Here is a 22,256-nt window from a genome sequence, read left to right on the forward strand (position 1 = left end):
AATTACAACATCCTGGGAGGTCTACGCCTAGAAAAAGTGATGGACTTGCCACCTCAACCCCCTCCCTCCGTCTCTGCATCTCAATCTTCCCACAACGAATGTGTTTCTCTCCTGATCCATTTTTATAACTCCTAACTCTGACAGGGTCGTGTCAGCCCAGGCTGGGTTGTCACTGGTAAAAGATCTCTAAAAAAGGACACAGAGGTTCATGGTCACACTGGTTTAGTGTGGGATGGTACCCGTGGGAAAAGGAGAGCAGGAACCTCAGCCTGTGTCGCTGATCCATAAATCTAAAGAAGATGAATCACTGAGTGGGCAGTGGTGAGCCAACTGGGCTGCTGTCAACATGTTTATCACCAGATGTTGTTCAGAAAGTCCAATGTGACAGAAAATGGAGTTGCAAGAGCCATTTTTTCAAATATGTACATCTTCTAAGAGTAAATCTGAATCACATATCTGATTTCTCAAACTTCCAGGCATTGTGTCAGGGGGTTTAATGTGAAGGACTCACCTGAACTGGTGTCAGCTGAGCTCGAGGGTCAAATACTCGCAGCATCTTGTCCTGTAAAGATAGGAAAAGAGGTTTTAGTGAGAATTACATAACATTTTGATCCTGATGCAGGAACAGATTCTTATGTTTTAACTGGGTTGGCTTCACTGGGACACTGAGGAATGGCAGGGTTGCATGTTTTCACACTCATAAACATAAATAAGTAGTATTTATTGACCCTTTCAACATCCACTAATAATATCACCTTTCAGTACTAACATTAAAGTGGCTAACATGTTACAAGTAATGTGAATATTTCTTGAATTCAAACACTAACACAACAGGGAGACAACACATTAGTCAAGCTTTTTCATTTTTATTTTTTTTTTAATTCATGAAACAAACACATAAACATCTGGAATAACAGAGCCACTAAAAATGAATGAAAAGTGAGTCCTGTGAAATACTGCGGACTTTGCAATCAGAAGTTTTAGACAAATTCAGAATTCTGAATCAAAGTTAAAATTTTGGGAAAAACAAATCTCTTTTTTTTTTCATTTTTTAAATTCTGAGATAAAACTATACTAATTATTTTTCTGAATTATGAAATTAATTTCAGGAATTCTGATTTTTTTTCTGAAACCAGAAATGAAAATCAAAATGTTTAGAAGTTATTGGAAGTAAAATTTCAAAGTCAAAAGTCTGAGTCAGAATTCTTAGGTTTGGTTGAGTTCCTCTTTCTTTGTTTTGTTTTGTTTTTGGCCTAAATGCTGATTTTGATCTTCAACTATCTGAATTGTTTTCTCACATATTTTTTTAACTAGAATTCTGGGTTTAAAGTTACAAGTTTAAATCCAGAGCTCTTGATTTTTTTTCAGAATTTTGAAATTACAGTCAGAATTGTTTTGTCTTTTTGGGACAAACCCCCGAAAAGGTTAAGCAGCCTTTAGAGATGGGTACCTTTCACATTTGAAACAATGCTGTACCGATGTCCGGTACCTGGCGACCTGTATCGATACTTAACCGTACTAATTTTCAGTACTTTTATTTGTGTTTATGAGGTAAAAAATATCAATTTGTGTTATAATGAAATCTTAAAGTTTTTCTAATTCAACATATTTTATTTCCCCTGAGATTAACTTGTAATGCTGTATTCATGTCCATCGTGGAAAACTGCCTACTCTTCCTTTCCCTCAGTCACAAGGCTGCCTTTAGGTACCTAAATATGGTAGTTTGATTTTATGTGAATCAATACTCAGTACTACAGATGGGATACAGTCGGCACCTATAAAAGTACATCATTTGGTACACATCCCAAGCGGCCTTATTCCTCTAACGTAGAAAAGTAAGGCTCTGACGCCCAAAGAACAAACACAGCTCATAACAGTTAACTCAACCCAAGCCCCGCCTCTTACAGTAGCCACGTATTCATGGACCCAAATATTCTGCTTGCATTCGGTTTATTTGCTCAAACAGAAAGTTTAACCTTTGTACACACCTCATTCCGAAAGAAAAGTGCCAATCTGAATGGACATCTAACCGGTTTCACGGGGTGGAATATTCCTTTCCCCAAACCGATTGAGGAATTATGTATCCACTCAGACGGAAAGTTGTCAGGGTGCGTTCTTTCAGCGCATGCTCAGATAGACGTAAGACGCAACTAGAGACGTTCCTCAACTTTAAAAATGAAGGCTAGCCGTCAGATTTGTAGGAAAGTTTGCTTTTGATCCAAACTTTGAAGAACCGAACCTAATTTCAAGACTGGATGGACACTCGCTATACGGAGTGTTGCAATACCATGATAAAAAAAAAACCTGTTGTCCTCCGTCGTTGATAAATCACGTGATGTTTAAGTTTTTCTGCGCATGCCCCATTGAGTATTCTGTTTGATTATAGCGGCGCATGTAGACCAGAGATTGGAATATTCCTTTCCATGTATACTATTGTTTTCAGAAAAGTCATTCAGAAAGATTCCATTCAGAAAGATGAAAAACTCCTCATGTAAACGTGGCTAGTGTGACCAGCCACTCTTACTTAAGGACTTTAAGGCGGCACTTAGAGCAGCCAATCAGATTTCAAGACCATGCCACTCCAGCAACCCCTCGGCACTTATGAAGCAGGATTCATTGCATTAGTCTAAGTTGAGCGTATCTTTGATGTAAGCGGACAGAATCTGACGTTAAGGAAGAAAAATATTGGAATTAAATTTAGGAGATTTAAGTGAGGCGATCAAAGAGCATGTGCGAGGCCAAGACTTCAAACTCTCACAGACAGAAAGAAAGAATTAAAGCTTCCCAACTCAGCTTGAATTTCTCCAGAAGAATGTAAAATGTAGGACTGAATATGAAAGCCACTTATTAAAAACATGAATCACATGTCCCTCCACCTCAGCATGACTCAGATGAAGAATAACACTGACTCTCTGAAGTTCTTTATCAGCCTGATCTCACTGATTCATCCCTAGTAAATGCAATCCAGTGACCTCTGAGTGGCCTCATGTGTCCTGACACCGCTCAGCCCAAACACGCGTTAGACATCAGTCACAGCAGCCAATCAGAGAGGCTCCAGCGTGATTGAGAGGAAATGGGGCCTAATGGGATCAGGCTGTGACCGGGACATGTGTGTCTGCAGCCGTGTCACTCAATACGGGCTGTGTGACTGTGATCAGAGCAGACACACGGGGCTGATAGCAGGTAATAAGCAGGAGGACTTAGAGCGAGCTGTGCACAGGCTAAACACACATACTCAGACGTCAAAGAGAATCAGGAGGCTGACAGTGACACAGTCAAGCTCACACACAGAAAGAGGCAGTGTTACACTTCCAGCCGTGTGGACCAAAAACAGCTTTCTGTAATAACAGGCTGAATCTGCTGATTAATCTGAGCTCCAGCTTCTCTTCAACCTGCTTTCTGAAGCAATCAAAGGAGGAATTTATTTACAATATGAGCCATGAAACAGCAAACAGAAGGATTTCCTCAAGTCCCCTTCCTCTGTGTGGCTCCTGCTCTCTGAATGTGTGGCCCACCCACGACTGTGGTGCCCTTCAGGCTTCATCTCCAGGCCTCTGTGACCTCAGCCTAAGCTAAAGGCTCAAGGAGTCGAACAGGGAGTGAACGAACATTATAATTAAGGATGTCCTGATGCTGATTTTTTGACTCCTGATGCAATCTGATTTTTTCATGATATATTTTGCCAATACCAATCAGACACCGATCTGATACAGATACCTACATTTACAGAGCTGTAAAAATAATGCAACCAGTATTACATGCATTACCCTTTTTTTGCTTAATAAAATAAACTGGATTGAAACAAACTTATTCTCTCAGCCAGGTCATAATAAAGAATTAGATAACAATAAAAAATAATAAATGAATAACATAATCCTGAATAGTTCAAAATCAAAAGCGATAATACAACTCAATTTTCCAAAAAAAAAAAAATACACTAGATGCCACCCTGTTGTGCCTTCCTGTTGCAGCAGCTCTCTCTTCTTTGTCTGTTTCTAGTGATTTTTTTCATCTCTTTTTCGTAATCTTTGTATTTGGAGTGGATCATTACTTTGTATGGCTCATTTGTTGGTCATGGACACCAAACTTTTCGTGGCTTCAGTGATATTTTTACTACTTTTTCTCCTGTGTTTGTCTGGAGATCATGTAACCATGGCTGCATTGTTTACATGTCAAATTAGCTGTTAGCAGCCTGTAGCATGTCAATGCTAACTGGTGCAAGGCCTGATGTTTCCCAACAAGGTGAGGAGTGCTGGTTCTCAGGTGTGAGCTAAGAAGTGACGACATTGACCTGTCCTTCCATCCATCATTATTGGGAACCCAAGTTCTATCTCCTCTTTCTAAAATGGACAAGCTAGCCGTGCTAACCCAGCAACAGAGGGAATACCACAAGGCAGTGTAGCATCATGCTATTCACAGACATGGCTAACAGAGCTAACACCAGATACCAACGCCACATTGGAAGAGCTTCACCTGCTGTGAGCAGACAGGATCCAGGAGACAGAGACTGAACAGACTGGCTGACTGAAGAATGATGGACAAGATGTCATCATCTATTTTGCTATGGATCTTTTTGCACTTTCTATACACCTTCTCATTTTTGTTATCTTGATTGCTGCTGTGACTTCTCCTGAATTTCCCCTCAGGGATAAATAAAGTTTTTACTATGTTATTCTATCCTATTCTGAAAAATAGTGAATGAATTAAGAAGAAAATCTTCAGAAGCACTGGAGCTAAACTTTGCACACAAAAAATACTGACCAAGAAAGTGCAGAGTGCAGGGAGATTTACAGCAGCTGTAAAGTGTGACGGTGCTGAAAACACATGAAAACTGGACTAGACCAGATCACATGAAAAAAACAATGCCATTCTATCCTCCAAAAATAGCCATTGGCGCCAATACTAATCAGTGCATCAGATCAGGGCATTCCTAATTATAATATACAGCTCCTTTGTTCCTTTTGTTCATATCATCGTTAAAAAAAGTGTAAAGTCTGAATCCTGCACAGCTCAGTAAAGATAAAATCAGTTTTTCTGCTTCGAGCCTTTTTTCCGACTCCTCTTTCAGTCCAGTCTCTGTGTACTTTTGCCACTTCTGTGTGTGACAACTTTTCATTCCCTGGTGTAAATCAAGCAAAGTTTTGTCGGTCAAACAACAACACGGGGGAGGAAACTATCTGTCAGTGCAAACACACTCACACAGATGTGTCCACCACACACACAAACACTCTCCAAAGCCACTGACAATAACTAATATAAACACACACACCTCCTCCACTCATAAACGCACAGATGGAGGGCCAGAAGAGCCATGTGTGGGTTTGTGTGTGTTTGTGTGTGTGCTGAGACAGCAGCTGTTTAATCAAAGTGACGGCGGCTCTTCACTCTCAAGCTGCTGTTAATGAGTTTTCTCTGAGAGTTTGCTGCACACAACTTTCACATGTATGCAAACACACACGTGGTCGCTGGGACTCTTCAACCCCCTTCTCCCCTCACACATCAGCAAACACGCCGGCGCTGCCAGCCTCCCGTTCCCAGTCTCCCACGGTTACCGGTGACACGTCCTGATGTGATTGGCAGTTTGAGGCTCCAGGAGTCCCTCATCTGTCTCACCGTGGAAAATCAAGTCAAAGGTAGCGGTCTGTGCTTAAAACGGAGCAGAGTCAGTCACAGCAGGAATCAAAACTGGAGGTAGACTCACAGATCATAAATCTGGTGGCACCTCGTTTCTGACTGCTGTCCCACCCTGTCCTGTCCATCCTTTGCATAAACACAGGCTTCCTCCCTCTCTGTGAGTACTACCTGAGAGCTTTCTGTAAAATGAATGGTGCCTTTCTCCCTCTGAGTGTGTCATAAATATACATCTCCACCTTCAAACCAGGCCTGTCATGAGTCCTGCTCTTTGGGGCGGCGGTCTCCCCTTCATCTGGCTCCTTCAGCCATATGCCCCAGTGTTTATCCTACGGGATCACCGGGGGATTGGACCCACATGTTGGCGGGCCCTATTTGCTTTAATAAGTTGGATTGGAGAGATTGCGAGAGGCCTTTTGGGTTAAGTGACACCAGAGTCCAGCAGGGCAGGAACCCGGAGGCCCCCTGGCTCTGATTTGGGCTCAAATTCCCTTGTTGTGCTCTTTCTTTTCAGGTGCCTCGATCTTTTAAGCCACATTTAAGCTGATGGTGGGGGAGGATGATTATCCTGTCATGGTGATGTCAGGAGTGGTACGTGGACTGTGATGGGCGGAGTAATTTGCTACCTGTCAGAGGAAAGACAAACAAAGGGAACTGGGCTGACAATCATGTCTGTTACATATGAACATGTGGAAGATTTGGGTGTCAAAGTTTGTTCAAGCGTGAGTGGGCTCATCATGCGTGTCTAAAGTCAGGCCTGGGGGCCCATCGTGGCACATTTCTATACAGCTCCCAGTTTACATTTTCTTTTCAGTGCACAATCAAACTAAAGTTTATCCAGTAACCCAGGGGTGGCCAATGAATCAGGAACCAAGAGCCAAAAAAAAGACTTGGAGCAGTGTCAAAGACAAATCTCTGTTTTTACTGCAGAAGAGATAAAGTTACATCTATCTATCTATCTATCTATCTATCTATCTATCTATCTATCTATCTATCTATCTATCTATCTATCTATCTATCTATCTATCTATCTATCTATCTCTCTCTCTCTCTCTATCTATCTATCTATCTATCTATCTATGAGCACATGAACGATTGAGTGAAGCACACGTAGAGAAAGGAAATCAAAACTTAAGTAACAATCTCATCACCCAAGTATTGATCAATACTGGTCCCAACGTTTGCAACAATACAAGTTATATGAGTGGATTGAAGAGCCACACACTGAAAGGCAAAGAGCCACATGCGGCTGGCGAGCCACAGGTTGGCCACCCCTGTAGTAACCTATCATTAAAATACATCTGGACTGTGCGTAGGCTACTTGTTTAAAGCTAAAGCTCTGTATATTCTACAGAAACTCAACAACTCTTAAAGCTGGCATCTCTAAATAAATACATTTATCATGATGTGAAAATGTGAGAGTTAAAAAAACAGTAGAGGACACAAGACTAGGGATGGGTATCGAATTAGGTACTTTTGTAGGTACTGACTTAAATTCTGTCAAAAGTACCGGATACCGATTCATGTAAAACCAAAAGGTACCATGTTTAGGTACCTAAATGCATCCTTGTGACTGTGGGGAAGTGGAAGAGTAGGCAATTTTCCATGCTGGACATGAACACAGCATTGCAAGGCTATATATTTTATGTTCTATTTTATTTATTATATCTACTGGAAATATGCATACCCTGTCGGTGAAGTACATATCCCTCCAACAAGTGCAATACCTTCTACTCTGTTTACAGTGTTTTGGTACTCTAGTGTTGTTGTTGTTGTTTTTTTGTATTTTCTTTATTTAAACTGCTTCATATTCTTTTTTAAAAGTGTTTATCTTCTCTGTTTACACTATTTTTATACCCTACTTTAACCTATTATACGTATCTTTATATCCTTTATATCTTGTCTTTGACCCTGAGAGAGCCTCGCACAAGATCCATCTACAAATGGCAAATAAAACCCTTGACTCCTTGAATATAGTGAATAATATGTTAAATTGAAAAAATATATATTTATTTAAATTATTTTAAAAAATAATAATTTTTACCACATAAACACAAAAAAGTACCAAAAATTGGTACCACTGAGTACCAATATCGATTGTCAGGGCATCAGTATTGATGCTGTATTGTGTCAAATGTGAAAGGTCCCAACATAAGACTAGGTTAAAAGTACAGAATGATGCAGAAAAATAGTTCAAAATGCAAGATAAAAAATATTTTAGGCTTCAAGTGTTGTTTGCAAATCAAAAAAGTCTGAATATGAAAAACAATCCTGATAAAATCCTGATCCTGATCCTGCCATAAAAGCATCCAGACATTTTTCCCAAATCGCCCCCTAATGGAGAACATTCTCCTTGGTCAGAAGCAGAGTTTGCTGATGTTTACACGGCACATAACACTGCAGAAAACTGACCACTCATCTGGTATCAAGAGACACCTGAAGTACAGATGAGCTTTGATTTCCTAAGCCTGTGATGATGATCACACTTAGTGATTGTTTAGAGACATCACAAAAAGAAAGAGTTTACAAATCCATAAATATGCCTGTAGGTGCCACTAGTGTTGCCAGAGGCCTCAGCCTCATTTTAGCCTCTGCTGATCTTTCTAATTCCTGAGAAAAGAGAAATTCTCAGTGATGGAGTGTGTTAACCTCAATAAAATCACCTCCAGCTCTTCCTGTAGCTCGCATACATTCATGAAACAATCCCATCATTAAACCTTACTTTCTCTACCCCTGCCTCATAAACCAGCACCACCACCACCCTTCCTCCTGCAACATAAAAATATTAACAGCCTAATGGAAAGGCCTTCAAGCTGTTGGATTATTTCCCAATGGCATGGATCCATGTGACTTCCTCTTGTCTGGACCTTTTTCATTATACAACATTAATTCTATGTTGTATTTAATTACTGGTTTATTTGACAGGGGAAAAAAGGAAGAATTACTGTTTTATGAAGTATACAGTCACCACCATGGATACAAACGTCTATCTCTGTTCCTGGTTAGGTTTCCAAAGTTGCATAAAAATGACAGAGTATCAAGTTTAAGATACTACAACCATTTGCTCAAGAGGACACACAGGTTCAAAGTGGCACAGGGTCAGGGGTCAGGTGAGGTCAACCCAAACAAAACAAAACCCCAGAGAGATTTGTCCCTCACACACATCCATGTGCCCCTGATAGCATCCTAATCAACAAGCTCATATAGTTAGCGCTGTGTTGAGTCAAACCTTCATCAGTGGAGGCCAACACTTCTTCCTTTGTCATCACTTTTACAGCTTTAAAACAAAGCAGCTGTTACCTAAAGCATCAGAGAGCTTTCCAAGTTTGTTCGCTTTTACTGGGTCAATAATTCTTACCCCAACATGTCATGTGATCCCTATTCTTTAACGAGCTTTACTGCTGTTGATGATTTGATTCATGAAATCCTGTTTCAATGAGGAACAGCAGTGACAGCGCTTTATGTGTGACACTAGCTACATCTAGTGGCCACACTTTGCTACTACAGCACCCTGATTTATGGAGTAACAAAATGTAAAAGAGCAACAAAAAAAGAGAATTTTCTCTATCTTATGCGTAGATTAAATGCAGGTGATTGGAGAGAATATGTAGGGTGTTGTGGAAGTTTTCGTCACCTTGCAGGAGGAAGCCAACAGGGAGCCGTCCTGTTTCCAGCTCAGACCCTGCAACTGGTCGCCGTGCTGCTCCAGAACTGCAGACACACACATCAAGAGAGGAAGATTAGAAGAAGAAAGGACGTCACAGTCAGTTAGGGACATCTTAACAAAGGTTTAAAAGAAAAGGGGAAATGATGCAACACTGTATGAACACAGAATGAAAGCACAAGTAAAGAGAAGACAAGACGAGTGACAGGGTAGGAAACAGTGGAGGGGGAATGTAGGTAGACATAAAGCCATAAATGGAGCAGAACAAAGACAGAAAACACACAGAGTTTGTAGGATTTACAATCAGTGATGAAAAAGAGAAATGAAGAGCGTGACACATAGAAGGCTGCAGTGCCAGACGTTAGCACAGCACAGTTTGTGTGAATTTTTCAGTTTGACACCAAACACATGAAAACAAGAATGGTGTTCTGGTTAAGAAAGTCACACACAACATATGAACTCAAACCAAACTCAAACAACATTAAAGTATATCGCTCAAAAACTTCTTCCTCAGCCACATGTGAATGAGGAACAGGGTTGATGAAAGCCGGTGTGTGTGGGGGCACAGCGCATGAAATGTTGGATCAGCGGTGAGTAGCAGCCAGGCCAGCTGTCACAGGCTTTTTGAGGAGGGAGGGGGCAGAGTGTTTGTGATGGTGGAGGGGGGGTGATGCCGGAAGACAGTGATTACATCCTGGTCCCAGTCTGTGGAGACTAGGACCAGGGCTGCAAAGCAAAACATTACCTCTGCTGCTCCGGCACATAGACAGAGCCACAGGGCTGTAAAACGTAGGCAGTGTCAGTGAGACAGACCCCGACGAAAAAAAAGAAACACTTCACTCAAATTTAGAAACTCATGAAACAAAAAAATAAAGACTAACTGACAGAGACTGAGATGTTAGATGTAATAGACAGTGCATGATGTACAAACAGGACTCAGACGAGATTAATTCAGTGTTTTTATGTTCACTGTGTTTGTTTGTACTGGAGTAGCTACCTGCCAGAGGCGCATCCTGTCGACTGGTGTCCCAGATCAGAGGAGACTTGCTGCCACCGACAGCCAGCAAACCAGAAGAGGTGGGGTGGAAGAGCACCATCTCCACCCTGCCGTGGCCTGGATTCAGCGTCAGCTCCGGGTTGTTGGGCTGCTGCAGCTCCGGATCACACAAACGCCACAGCTTCACCTGTACACACAGCGTCACGGTTACTCCACCTCTCCTTAAACTCAACCAGTCTTACCTCCCACTTTGTCTGAACTAGTCCTCCAGTCTCTGTGAGTTTCTGCTCCTTTGAAGATTTAAAGATCTGTCTGCTGTGACAGCTGGGCTTTGAAGCCACATCAGACGGGCAGGCTGGTGTTGCTAAATCTAATGAGATCATTTAAGACCGTAAAAAAACATTCTCTTGATCATATTTCACAAGTTCGCTCATTTCAACTCTAATTTGCATTTTCAGCACAGCTGAGTGTGTGAAACAATATTCCCGCTGGCTGAAGATGAGAAGAGTTGAACATGTGCTGCAAATTCCAGACCCTGCAGACCACTCTGGTGTGTGTGTGTGTGTGGCGATAGTTGTGTTTTAACACAGGTTATAGAGGTAAACCGAGCTGCTGAGTCTAAAGATGCAGGGCCAAACTCAGCAGATTCCAGTGAGCTAAAGCACCTGTGGCCTGGGATAAAGTGCTGAGATAAAGGAGTCTTCAAAAGGTTCAAATAACACACGCAAAAAAACAGCTGGATCATATTGTCTGAAAAACAGAGCCAGGGCAGTCTGAGAGGTTATATAAGTAAAAAGAAAGACAACAAAACAAAACCAATGAGGTGAAAGAAAGAGTGAAAGAACTCACCGTTTCATCACTCGAGCCTGTTACAAGAAGACTTTCATCAAAAGGAGAGAAGTCCATATCGGTCACCAGATCTAAGAAAGAGAAGAAAAAAATTGATTATGGTCACAGTGCAGTTTCATTTCTGACTGAAAAATACTTTCTAACCTGACATTGAACCAGAGAGGCTCTCAAGGTTACAGACGCACACAAGGAGAGGAAAAAAGAGATTGAAGAAGTGCAAAAGGGATTGAGGAAATTACCTGAGTGGCAGGAGATCTGGGTGACTGTCCATTGACCATCAGCTGCAGGTTTGACTGAGGAGAGGCCCAGCATACCACCACCTGAAGGAACAGAGAGAAAAGTCTCATTTATCGCACCACTGACTCTCTGAGTGTGCACTGAGAATAAATCTTTAATCATTTCTTCCCTTTTCAACAAGTTTGGTTATTTCTCACAAAGGGTTCAGTGCGAACTTTGCTTGGTAAAACTAGAATATATAACTCAACTTCACTTTATTTATAGAGCACTTTGTGTGCACCCACTGTGCATAAAAGAGGGTGCAGAGCAGTGGCGATTGCTCTAAGACTACAAGAGAAGCTCAGCTTCCCCTAAAATGTCCCCAAAAAGTGGTGATATGTTCTGCTGTGTGTACATTTCATTAACAAAATATGCGCTAGAATTCCTTCATCTTTTGTTCAGAATCAGCTCCTACAGTCGGATGCTGAGCGTCTTCTGACTTCAGCAGGGAAGCGTAGAGTGGGTTGTTCCACTGTGGAAACTGGACGGTCATTGGATAAACACTGGGCTTTGTCCCGCCCATCGGATGCTAAGCGTCTCTGGGGGTCTATGAGACAGTGGGCTGGCCTGGACGCTGGGCTTCTGCATGATGATTGGATGATCTATCTGAGGCCGAATCCCTTTTTGATTGACAGTGAAATGAGCCAGTCAGTGATCTTGAAGTATAACCCTCCACTGGAGCATCTTCTGAGTTCTACATTCAGTTGTTCTGGACTGATCCGGAGGCTTTATTGATCCGCAGCGAGTTTACTTTTCTTAAAAATGACAAGCGTGTTTAAAGATTCTCTCTCTTTTTACCAATAAGCAGCTACAGCTATAGCTACAGAGCTTCTCCCCCTGTCACTCATACTCACAGCCTGCAGGTGTAGAGAGGAGCTTCTATTTCAAGCAGCTCAAGCTTTACACCCGCAACACAATGGGCCAAGGCTGTTACACTAAAACATGAGCAGAGTCTCAAAGTGGGTCAAAAGCCAAGGACTAAAAATGGGTTTTAAGACATGTTTTGAAAACAGACAGTGAGTGGGCTTGTCTTATGTGGAGGGGGAGCTTTTCCACAATTTTGGAGCGGTAACAGAAAAGGCTCTGTCCTCTTTGAGCTTTAGTTTCAAGTTGGTACCAAAGTCAGTAGGAGTAGCAGATCAGCTGACCTGAGGCACCGAGAAGGAGGTTCGGCGTGATAAATCATATGTATTCACAATCACTCTTTAAAGTCACTAAATGGATCTCTATCTCCTTATGTCAACTAACTGGAATTAAAAACTAGCTAGTGAATATCAAATACTAGTTTTTCTTGCCTATCCTTGCTTTTGAGTCCTCTTTCTACAGCCTTACCAGCCTGCTCCGTGTTGAAGACGATGAGCTTGGAGCTCGCCTTGATGTGGTTCCCCTGACAGGAGAAGGAACCAGCTCGGACATTGTTGATCCATCCCTGAGTTTAACAACACAGAGAGAAGAAAGAGATTAATATTTTTCTACTTTTCTACATTTCTTCAAAACGTTAATTTCACAGTCTTATTATTGTTCTATTTTATATTGTTATTGCTTTTAATGCACTTTTTTGCAAGCTACTGTGGCAAAAAAAAAAAACATGGAGGATCAAAAAAACAAATTTTCTATTCTATTTTATTCTATTCTATTCTAAGAAACCACATATGAAGTTTTGTCACACATTCTCAGTAAGTTAACTTAATTACTTGGTCTAATGTGACACAGTAGCATACCTTGCTGGTTTCATCAGAAGGACAAAAAAACATTAATCTAGCGAATTTTGTGTGTCTAGAGGGAGCACATATAAAAACTGTCTTGGCTCGAGCTAAATAACTAAGTAAGCACAGCTATCAACAGGAAGAATCTTGCTTCACATAAGTGCTTCTGAATGAGCAAATTGTGTGGAGGAAGTGGAAGGACTCCCTGCGCTGCACAGCAGACACTCTTAAAACCTCTTTCATAACATTAACAAGGCAAGAGCAGCAAGAGGACAGAGTGTCCGACATGCTGCTGCGCTACTCCTCTGAAAACTGGAGGACACAAGCTGAGGTGGGCCAACCATGGAGCTAAAGAGGCCACTTAACTGTAATACTGGCTTTTATATGCAACCATGCACTTCAAAGCACCCTATGAAGCTTGCATCTATTTTCAAAGGATTACGTTTACTGCATCTGTGTGTGTTTCCTAGCATGACAAAACTCACACCCACCACTTTTGCTTGACTTTTTCTGATTTAGCCACAAAGTTTTACTATAATTATTCTTCCCTGTGTCATACGACATAACTCCACCACAGGGTATCCACATAGGAGCCTATGGTTCTTCCCACCCCAAGATGCCAGTGATATAATTAGAAGAGCTTGCTTCAGTAAATCCATTTAGATCATCATGTGGGAGATCTAACCTGCACTTTCAGCCTTTTCCCAGGTTTAAAGAGTCAGGCTGAAAACCTTCTTCTGTTAATCCGTGCTCAGAAAGAGCTTTGGCGCCAAAAACTCTGTTTAGGGGCCAAATACAGTTAATTAAATTAATCCTAGACTACAACTGACTGACTGCTCACTTCATGGAAACTCAAACTTTTAAAGGAGATATCAACTTTCTGCTTTCTAAGAGTCCTCCCAGCTCCTGTCCCCATTCTCTCCCTTTGACATGACAGCTCCCTCCAATCACATGACTCCAGTCACACTAACACACATTCATTGGTCTGTTAACATTCACAGCAGCAAAGCACCACCTGCTGTCTCAGATCTAGTGCAGAGATTGGAGAGACACCAATAACATCCAATATATCTCCACATGCCTGGCATTTTCCTGCCTCAGTAAAAGAAAAGTAGGGGGGGAGTTACGTAATCCACCTCAGCTAGAAGGGCTGCAGGCGTTGCAACTTCAAACAGATGGGTCCAGAGGGGGAGAAAAATGACAGATTTGTATGCAAGACACTGCAGTGCCGTCCAGACATGTTGCCTCCTCCAGTCTGCAGGACAACTATCACTCAAATATACGAGACATCATGATTGTGAGACTGACTCGCTGCAAATAGCAACGCTTTCCTGACTACAGCTCCGATAAGTAGTGAAAAATCAAGAAATACACAATATGACTATTAAGAAGAAATGTGAAAACTCAGTTAGCTCTGGTATGATAGCATGATGATGGGCGTCACTACATCCCCTGTAGGCTAGCAGCTCTCTTCACCCACATGGCTCAGTTTTTACAACAATACTAAGTGCTAGTGTGAAAACTGAGTGTGTGGATTATGGATTTTCACGTAGATCTCTTGATACTATGCAGACTTCCAGATGCAGGAAGTTCAACATCCCTTGCATGCAGGCGTTCCCCAAACAACGCTTAAGTAGCATAGCTAATAACAAAAGCTAATTCGTGCTCGCAAAGCTGGAGACGTTAGGTAGCTACTCACGTCTTTCTTGGCAATTTTCGGAGTGGTGTTTTTGAATTTGGAGGTCTTAAAGCGATTCATGCTGCCCTCTCAGATTGACTTTCGTGCCTTCCGGGTCTCTGTCGAGTTGGTTGGTGCTCTGCAGAGAGAGGAGTCCTGCCACAGCTGACAGCTCAGTTTGGCCCTTGTGGTGTACGCTCGCTATGCTCGACCAAGCTGCTAGATTGAGCGGAGGTAATATCGGAAACGACACATTCTTGCCATGCGCTGTACTGGGTTTTAAAACAAGCGCATCCATATTTTGCTTGACACTGCTGCAACTCGTTGAGCAGGAGGTTAAGTTAATTTCTGTCGCTCATTACAATACAGTACATCATAAACTGCTCTATCGTGTAATAAATTAGAAAAGGTGAGTGCCAGAAGATGTTAAATACACGAGTATTGATAGTTTAACACTTGTAGTCAGACATAGAGTTTTCCTTTAAATGTTGATTTTGTGATGGGTAGCTAAATAAGCGCTTAGTTTAAGGTTTTTCAAGTCTTCTTAGTTTGGAGGTTACCATCTTGACTTGGCTTAACATCTTCGACCGTCTCTGGTGACGCCCACTCCGTCATACGGACATGCGCAGTGGGTAGCTCCCAGTGTAGGAATGATGGCGTCCTCTGCAGCTCGCTGTTCCTCACGCTGGATTACAGTTTTCGTGTCCTCTGGACAGCGCAGGGCCGCCGGGGCAGTTATCTGTGCCGGTCATGGAGGGGTTCGCAGTTTTTCCTCACTGGGAGCGGATAAGCTGTGGCGGGGAGGGAACGCGATGTGTGGCGGAGCAGGGAAAGCGTTGACATTGAGAGGGCTGTCAGGTGAGGTGGTGGTACCCATATGGCCTAGGCTAGGCTAAGCTAGGTTATAGTAGTTGTAATATCCTGGTATGATGAGGTTAAAGACAACTCAGTCGCCTTAGCCTTATTGGAGGTTAAGTGCGAAATTAAGACACCTTAAGTTTATAGCACAGACCTGTTTGCAGCGCTGCTTTAGAGACTGTTTGACACATGATGCAACCAGTTTGGCTAGCATAAGTTTGCAGCCATCCAGTTGTACTTACAGGGGCAAGGCGCCGGTGTTACATCATGTTCCTTTGCTCTGAGAATTTAATGTTTAGCTTGTTTTGTTGTCAACAACGATGTCGGTTGCAGCTGATTTGCCACTCGCTGACTGTTCAATGCTTGGCTTGCAAGTACTTAGCCTCTAGCTTTTTTCTCGAACCTTCTAATAGGTCAACAACGTAACATTACCTTAAACTTCAGTTCTATTTTAAACATGCTTAATGATTAACATTGGACTGTTTTGCTGTTAACATGCAGCTGAAGTGATCATCCAACCACTCGGACAGTTATCATGTGTTCCCTGAATGCGTCACAAACTATAACTCTATAGTTCTCACTTGTGTTTACTCACCCGTCTACCCTGTTTCTGCTCATGCAGGTATCAAATCGCTGCATGCCAACAGCACCCAGTCCTTTCATACAAGTGCCCCTGCCAGCAGCAAGCAAGACTTCTACCAGGTCCTGGGTGTACCTCGTACAGCAACCCAGAAAGAGATCAAGAAAGCCTACTACCAGGTCTGCTCCTGTTTCCTGTTAGACATGCAAGCACAACTTGCATTGGCTCTCAGATAAACAATCGTCACAGCAGTTAACCGTGTGTTTGTGTTTGCTGTTCCTCAGATGGCTAAAAAGTATCACCCTGACACCAACAAAGATGACCCTCAAGCCAAGGAAAAATTTGCTCAGCTGGCTGAAGCTTATGAGGTGTTGTGTTTTTCAATTTAAATTCAAACCTCCACCAATGTGTCTCTGTGTTTCTACATAAGGACAAGTGTTGCAAAGAAATTATTAATGAAATCACAAATTAACTGTATGTTGAATGTTTCTTTCAGGTCCTTAGTGATGAAGGAAAAAGGAAACAGTATGATATGTATGGCTCAGCAGGCTTCGATGCTGGTCATGCCGGTGGAGGGCAGCAGTACTGGTCTGGACAGGCTCAGAGCATAGACCCAGAGGAGCTCTTCCGCAAGATCTTTGGAGAATTCTCTGGAGGAAGAGGCTTTGGAGACTTCAACGCCATATTTGACCAGCCACAGGAAGTAAGTGGTACACTCTTTTGGTTCTCATATTGAAATATCTGTTTGAGCAAATTTGCACTTCTCTCATCCTCTTTTCTCTGACACAGTACATCATGGAGCTGACCTTCACTCAAGCTGCAAAGGGAGTGAACAAAGAGATGGCGGTCAACTTGGAAGCAGCCTGTCAGCGCTGTGATGGTAAAGGCCATGAGCCAGGCACCAAGGTGCAGCACTGCCACCACTGCAACGGCTCCGGCATGGTGAGAGCTTTGACACACTACATTACTGTACGTGTCTACAAGTTTATGAGCTGATGAAGCTTTGTAAATGTTTTTTTTTTTGCCAAGAGGTTTTAAAACTGCATGATTGGCCTAAACTATGACTTAATTTTCCTAATAGTTTTATGTAGTATCAGTTTGTTTGGGTCATATGTGTAGAATCAAAGCTGAAAAAAGCTTGTATTTAAATGTTGGTACACTTTTTTTGAAATCCTCACAATTAAATATGGACATGATTTTAAATGAATGTTTTTCACACACTGATCATATCTCCTATCCTCCTCCTCCTCCTCCCTGCAGGAGACTGTGAACACTGGCCCATTTGTGATGCGCTCCACATGTCGTCGCTGTGGCGGCAAAGGCACAGTCATCTCCTCTCCCTGTCACTCCTGCCGTGGCACCGGACAGACCAAGCAGAGGAAGACTGTGATGGTTCCTGTGCCTGCTGGTTAGTCTTGCTGTAGAATGACTGTTGAGAAAAAGTTATATCTGTGGATATCTTTGTTGAACATGGACATGAGTTTAGCAAAGAAGGGAAAGCAACATACGAGGATTGAACCATACTACAATTAAAACTTCTTTTTTTTTAAATTCTCTCCTCCCAAAAAAGTATTAGTCAGGAGTTTTTGTTGTTGTTTGTATATGATAATCACTTAACTGTAGTTTATTTTTGCTTCAAGGCGTGGAGGATGGTCAGACAGTCAGAATGCCAGTTGGAAAAAAGGAGGTCTTCATCACATTCAGAGTGAGTATCCACATCAGCTCATGATATTAGGTTATTTAGAAGTAAATAAAGTAGCATGGAAATGATTGATGTCCTTTTTTTCTGTTTCCAGGTCCAGAAAAGTCCAGTGTTCAGGAGGGATGGTGCAGACATCCACTCTGACCTTTTAATATCTGTGGCACAAGCCATCCTGGGAGGCACTGCCAGGGCGCAGGGCCTTTACGAAACACTTAACCTATCAGTACGTCAACATGTGTATCATCAGGCCTCACCTTGAACAGGAAACATTTAAAAAGCAGGCTTAGTAAAAAAATGACTGGAATTTCCTTTTTCAGATCCCTGCAGGGATCCAGACAGACCAGAGGATACGATTGGCCGGGAAAGGAATCGCTCGTGTCAGCGGCTACGGCTTTGGAGATCATTATGTCCATGTCAAAATAAAAATACCCAAGTAAGCCTTCAAACACAAAATTTTCTCCAGCATCTTGTTACTGTATACCTCATTAATACATGTAAGGTACTTCTGGTTTGATATAACTCTGAAGAAGATCTGAAGCTGCTCACCAATCGCAAAAAACTCTCATTGTATTGTTTCCACGTGCAGGACTCTCACCGACAGACAAAGAGGTCTACTGATGAGCTACGCCGAGGACGAGTCAGACGTGGAAGGAACGGTGAATGGAGTCACTGCCACCACCACAGGTAAGAGGACAAACTCACCTCCTCTCCCTGTATCCTTCCTTTTGTCCTCATACTTTGTCTCTGATAGACTGAAAAGGGGTTTTAGCAAAGAAAAGTAGTGCCTAGTAGTGAGCCTGGCTGATGCAGTGTTCGTCTGTGTCCAGGTGGGGGAAGCAGTGGTAAGCGGTTTGAGGCAGGGCAAAGGGAGCGTGACGAGAAGGAAGGAGAGTTGAAGCAAGAGGGGGGCTTCTTCTCCAAATTAAAGGGATTGTTTAGCTCCTCATGACAGCCACAAACCAGGTAGGACTGGTTTTAATTCATTCTACTAGTCCCACTTTTTGTCCTGTTCCTCACTGATTCAGTACTTTTGTGGATCCTTGTCTATTTTCTGGTTTGTGGCTGTCATTCAAAACCCTGATGCTTGTGTTTGTGTGTGTATGAGTTCTCAGGGTGATTAGCTTAAAGCAGGGGTAGGCAACCTTTTTCCATGACTGGAGACACTTTAAAATACACTCATGCCCAAAGTGCCAATATTTTCTTCTTTCATGAAATCATTGATAGTCAATTGGAAAGTCTCCTTGAATGGTTTTCCACGCTTAACTGTGCAGTGAGAAATGGTATAACTTCATTCCATTGCCTGGTTTTTGACAGTACAGAAAGTTTTGAATGTTTTTTTTTGTTTTGCAAACTTTGCTAACACTGTTTTTGTGTTTGGTCTCAAAAAGACACTGCACACTTGTTGTCCTATATACTAGGGATTATAGACAAGGCCAATTACCGGGGCTAATATTTGGCATTTTGGGGCATAAGGGCATCGGCCTTTTTTTAATCCGACGGCTGATATGAAACCCATTCAAAACTGTGTTGTTTTGGCTCTGATGCTTCTCTGCACAGAATTACTCCTTGTCTACATTATGAAAGCCCTTGGTCATTAAAATCAGTCATGTAAAACCAAACAGAAAATTAAGTCAACTGCATAACATGCCTGTAAAAGGCAGCACAAACTCAATATTCTCCAGTTTTATTGCAGTTGCATAGAATTTTGGAAAATTTTATTGACTGTAGAAAACTTTAGCTAAGTTTACATTTAGCTTTATAAAACATGCTGCTGAGCAGCCAGGCATTTGAATGAAGTTAAGTGTTGGAGTTTGTATTATTCAAATTTTTTTACACCAGTATTTTCACTTTGACGGCAAATGAATACCATCCTCAAATATCGGTTATCGGCCTCCCTGCCTACTTATAATCAGTATCAGTATCTGCCCCAAAAAATCCATATCGGTCTGTCTCTACTACATACCACACTTTCACAGAAAAGGGTGCATATTGCTTGATCTGTGGCCATCTCTGGCAATAAATGCATACTCCCTTGTTCAACTATACTTGAAGGAACGAATGGAACTTTGTCTGTTTGCCATTTTAACACTACTAAATGGATGCTATTGCGAGGTAGCAGCCTGACTTCCCAACAGATTTATGGTGACGCACTTGCAAGACACATTCGTGCACTCGTAACGTCATGATTTAAATGTATTATTTCACATTATTTGTTCAATTTTTATGTTATAACATTTATAATGTACACAATTTCTTGTGGTGTGTTAAATAGAACAAAACACAACAGTTTTGTTATATATTTCATTTATTTATTTTGTCCTCTGCCTCATTGCAATATTTCTGCGTGCCAATATGACTAGGTTCAAATGCCAGCTATGGCACCCTTGCCACAGGTTGCCTACCCTCGGCTTAAAGGAACGTATTAGGGATAGACCGATTTTCGGCTGGGCCGATTATCGGGGCCAATATTTGGCCTTTTTTTTAATCCAATGGCTGATAAGAAACAAATTTGAAACTGTGTTGTAGCAGCTCTGATGCAGCAGCTCCACTGTCTGCAGTCACTACTCAGTCCCTAGCACTGTCCCACCCACAGTACCATCTGATTGGTTATAAGCAAAGCCATGGCTCGGGTAACAGCCAGTTAGCAGTGCAGTTATTACAGTTATTGCAGTTACATTGAAATTTTGTAAAAACTTTATTTACTATACTTTAGCTATTTATTTTTTTAAGTTTTAATGTAACTATAAAAAAATGCTGCTGAGCCTGGGAGCTGTTTAATAAATTCATGCTTAAAGGTATTTGAAGGAAGTTAAGTGTGGGAGTTGGTATTATTCAAAATTTTGGCACCAGTATTTTCACTCTGACTGCAAATTAATATCGGCTTCAAATATCGGTCATCAGCCTCCTTGACTACAAATAATCGCTATCGGCCTGGATTAATCAATATGGGTCCATCTCTAGAAAGTATCATAACGAGCTCAAGAACCACTACTTAAAGTAACATTGACAGGCCCGTTAAAAGCTTCATAGATCAGCTGCTCATCAGTCCCCAACATTTAGCTTCCCTAGTTGTTTGTTCTGCACCTTTCTGTGTTGTTTTGTATTAGCAGCTTGATTTAAAACAAGGCAGACCATGAGCTTCTAATTGAAAACACTTTTCTCTCTCCTTCCCTTCAGGTAAAAGGTCATCCTGGAACTGATAGCTCCATCAGTAGCTCAGAAAGCAGGAGGGAGGACAAAAAACAAATACACCACCACTTGGAGAGACATGTGGTTTGGGATTATTTGACGTCGGAAGAGGCCTACAGAGGTTCTGCTGGATCAGTAAGGATTTACCTACCTACCTACCCAGACCTGCAGAGAAGAAAGCAAGAGGATAGTCTGTTCAATGAGCCCACATACAAGATGATGTTCCAGTGAGCAACTCACCTCTCCGTCAAACCTCTAAGGAAACAAAGACTTCATGTAACATAGCAGTTAGTGCATTTTGGTTTCCTGAAAAACTGAAACCAACAGCACAGAAATAAATTATTGTATTAATAAAGTCTACAGATATAGTCTAACCTTTTATCTTGGATTAAATCAACCTCTTTTATTCATCTTTTCGTTCTGTATGCTTTGGTTTTTCATTTCAATAACGCTAAAACTTCCCCCAAAAGGTTCAACATCATCAAACGTCATGTGTACCTTTCAGTTTAGCTGTTGCACAGTGTGAAGCTGCGGTGTTAGAGGACAATGAGTCCTGCTCTCTGCACAGACAGCTCATCAGACTGTTTCTCTTTTAGTCCTTTTCATGATGCACCTACATTACATATGTACATAGTCAGCTGTGGATAAAATTGCTTTATCAATGTGTCACAAAGAAGCAATATACTGTAGATCTATAATAAAGCTGTGGTCTGGGAAACACTTCTGTTTTTATAGAAATCAATAAACAGAAACAGAAAACGCCTCTTCTCGATCCAGGTTGGACTGCTTCAGTCTTTCCTCTATTCAGTTAGCAAGTGAAGTCCAATTTGCAGTGTACAATATACATTTAATTGGGGCTGATGAGACCTGTACTGGTTTACTGCAGACACACAATAAGAGAAGGCATCATGAATATAATTGGAAGTTACTTAAAGTGGAGCGTGGTTGTTTACATACACTTGTGTGGCACTGAATCTGACATTTGCCATTCATGACCTTAAAGGTTCCATATTCTGCAAAAATTCCCCCTTAGTGAAATTTGTGGGTCTTTGGCTTTCCTCCCAGCCCACAAAAAGTGATATTTAATGACAAAACCTGTACTTAGTAGAGCTTGTAAATGTAAAAT

General features: G+C 41.8%; 2 protein-coding genes across 4 annotated transcripts in view; one reads left to right on the forward strand and one right to left on the reverse strand.

Annotated features, from left to right (window-relative positions):
• Window positions 1-15,063, reverse strand: part of LOC141809131 (mitochondrial import inner membrane translocase subunit TIM16-like) — a 170,226-nt gene extending 155,163 nt beyond the window's left edge. Inside the window, exons 1-7 of one of the 2 annotated variants that reach the window (XM_074695969.1) lie at window positions 14,823-15,045; window positions 12,750-12,846; window positions 11,381-11,461; window positions 11,142-11,212; window positions 10,293-10,479; window positions 9,266-9,342; window positions 512-562 (exon numbers count right to left, since the gene is read on the reverse strand). In XM_074695969.1, coding sequence (XP_074552070.1) covers window positions 512-562; window positions 9,266-9,342; window positions 10,293-10,479; window positions 11,142-11,212; window positions 11,381-11,461; window positions 12,750-12,846; window positions 14,823-14,882 — 624 coding nt within the window. In that variant the 5' untranslated portion in view covers window positions 14,883-15,045. Of the gene's footprint in view, window positions 1-511; window positions 563-9,265; window positions 9,343-10,292; window positions 10,480-11,141; window positions 11,213-11,380; window positions 11,462-12,749; window positions 12,847-14,822 lie in introns of both variants that reach the window. The other variant, XM_074695967.1, reaches the window with a different exon arrangement.
• Window positions 15,064-15,417: 354 nt separating this feature from the next.
• On the forward strand, window positions 15,418-21,887 carry dnaja3a (DnaJ heat shock protein family (Hsp40) member A3a). Of its 2 annotated transcripts, XM_074695971.1 has the most exons (12): window positions 15,418-15,659; window positions 16,282-16,418; window positions 16,524-16,607; window positions 16,736-16,942; window positions 17,029-17,181; window positions 17,500-17,647; window positions 17,880-17,944; window positions 18,036-18,164; window positions 18,259-18,374; window positions 18,528-18,625; window positions 18,769-18,904; window positions 21,119-21,887. In XM_074695971.1, exons 1-11 carry the CDS (start codon window positions 15,452-15,454, stop codon window positions 18,888-18,890), a joined length of 1,467 nt encoding a protein of 488 aa, XP_074552072.1. In that variant the 5' UTR covers window positions 15,418-15,451; the 3' UTR covers window positions 18,891-18,904; window positions 21,119-21,887. The 2 variants fall into 2 exon arrangements, with proteins under 2 accessions (XP_074552072.1, XP_074552073.1); XM_074695972.1 differs by lacking the exon at window positions 18,769-18,904 and having other exon boundaries at window positions 15,419-15,659.
• Window positions 21,888-22,256: the final 369 nt, after the last annotated feature.

Source organism: Halichoeres trimaculatus, unplaced genomic scaffold (assembly GCF_033239565.1).
Source record: "Halichoeres trimaculatus isolate MK-OKI-2021-1 unplaced genomic scaffold, fHalTri1.1 fHalTri1_scaffold_20, whole genome shotgun sequence".
NCBI lineage: Eukaryota > Metazoa > Chordata > Actinopteri > Labriformes > Labridae > Halichoeres > Halichoeres trimaculatus.

Bases quoted from the DNA above. Each gene is read 5' to 3' on its own strand.
- dnaja3a (XM_074695971.1), top strand. From the start codon at position 15,452: ATGATGGCGTCCTCTGCAGCTCGCTGTTCCTCACGCTGGATTACAGTT. The intron at 16,419-16,523 runs GTCTGCTCCTGT...GCTGTTCCTCAG, and splicing joins TCAAGAAAGCCTACTACCAG to ATGGCTAAAAAGTATCACCC. The intron at 17,945-18,035 runs GTGAGTATCCAC...TTCTGTTTCCAG, and splicing joins AGGTCTTCATCACATTCAGA to GTCCAGAAAAGTCCAGTGTT.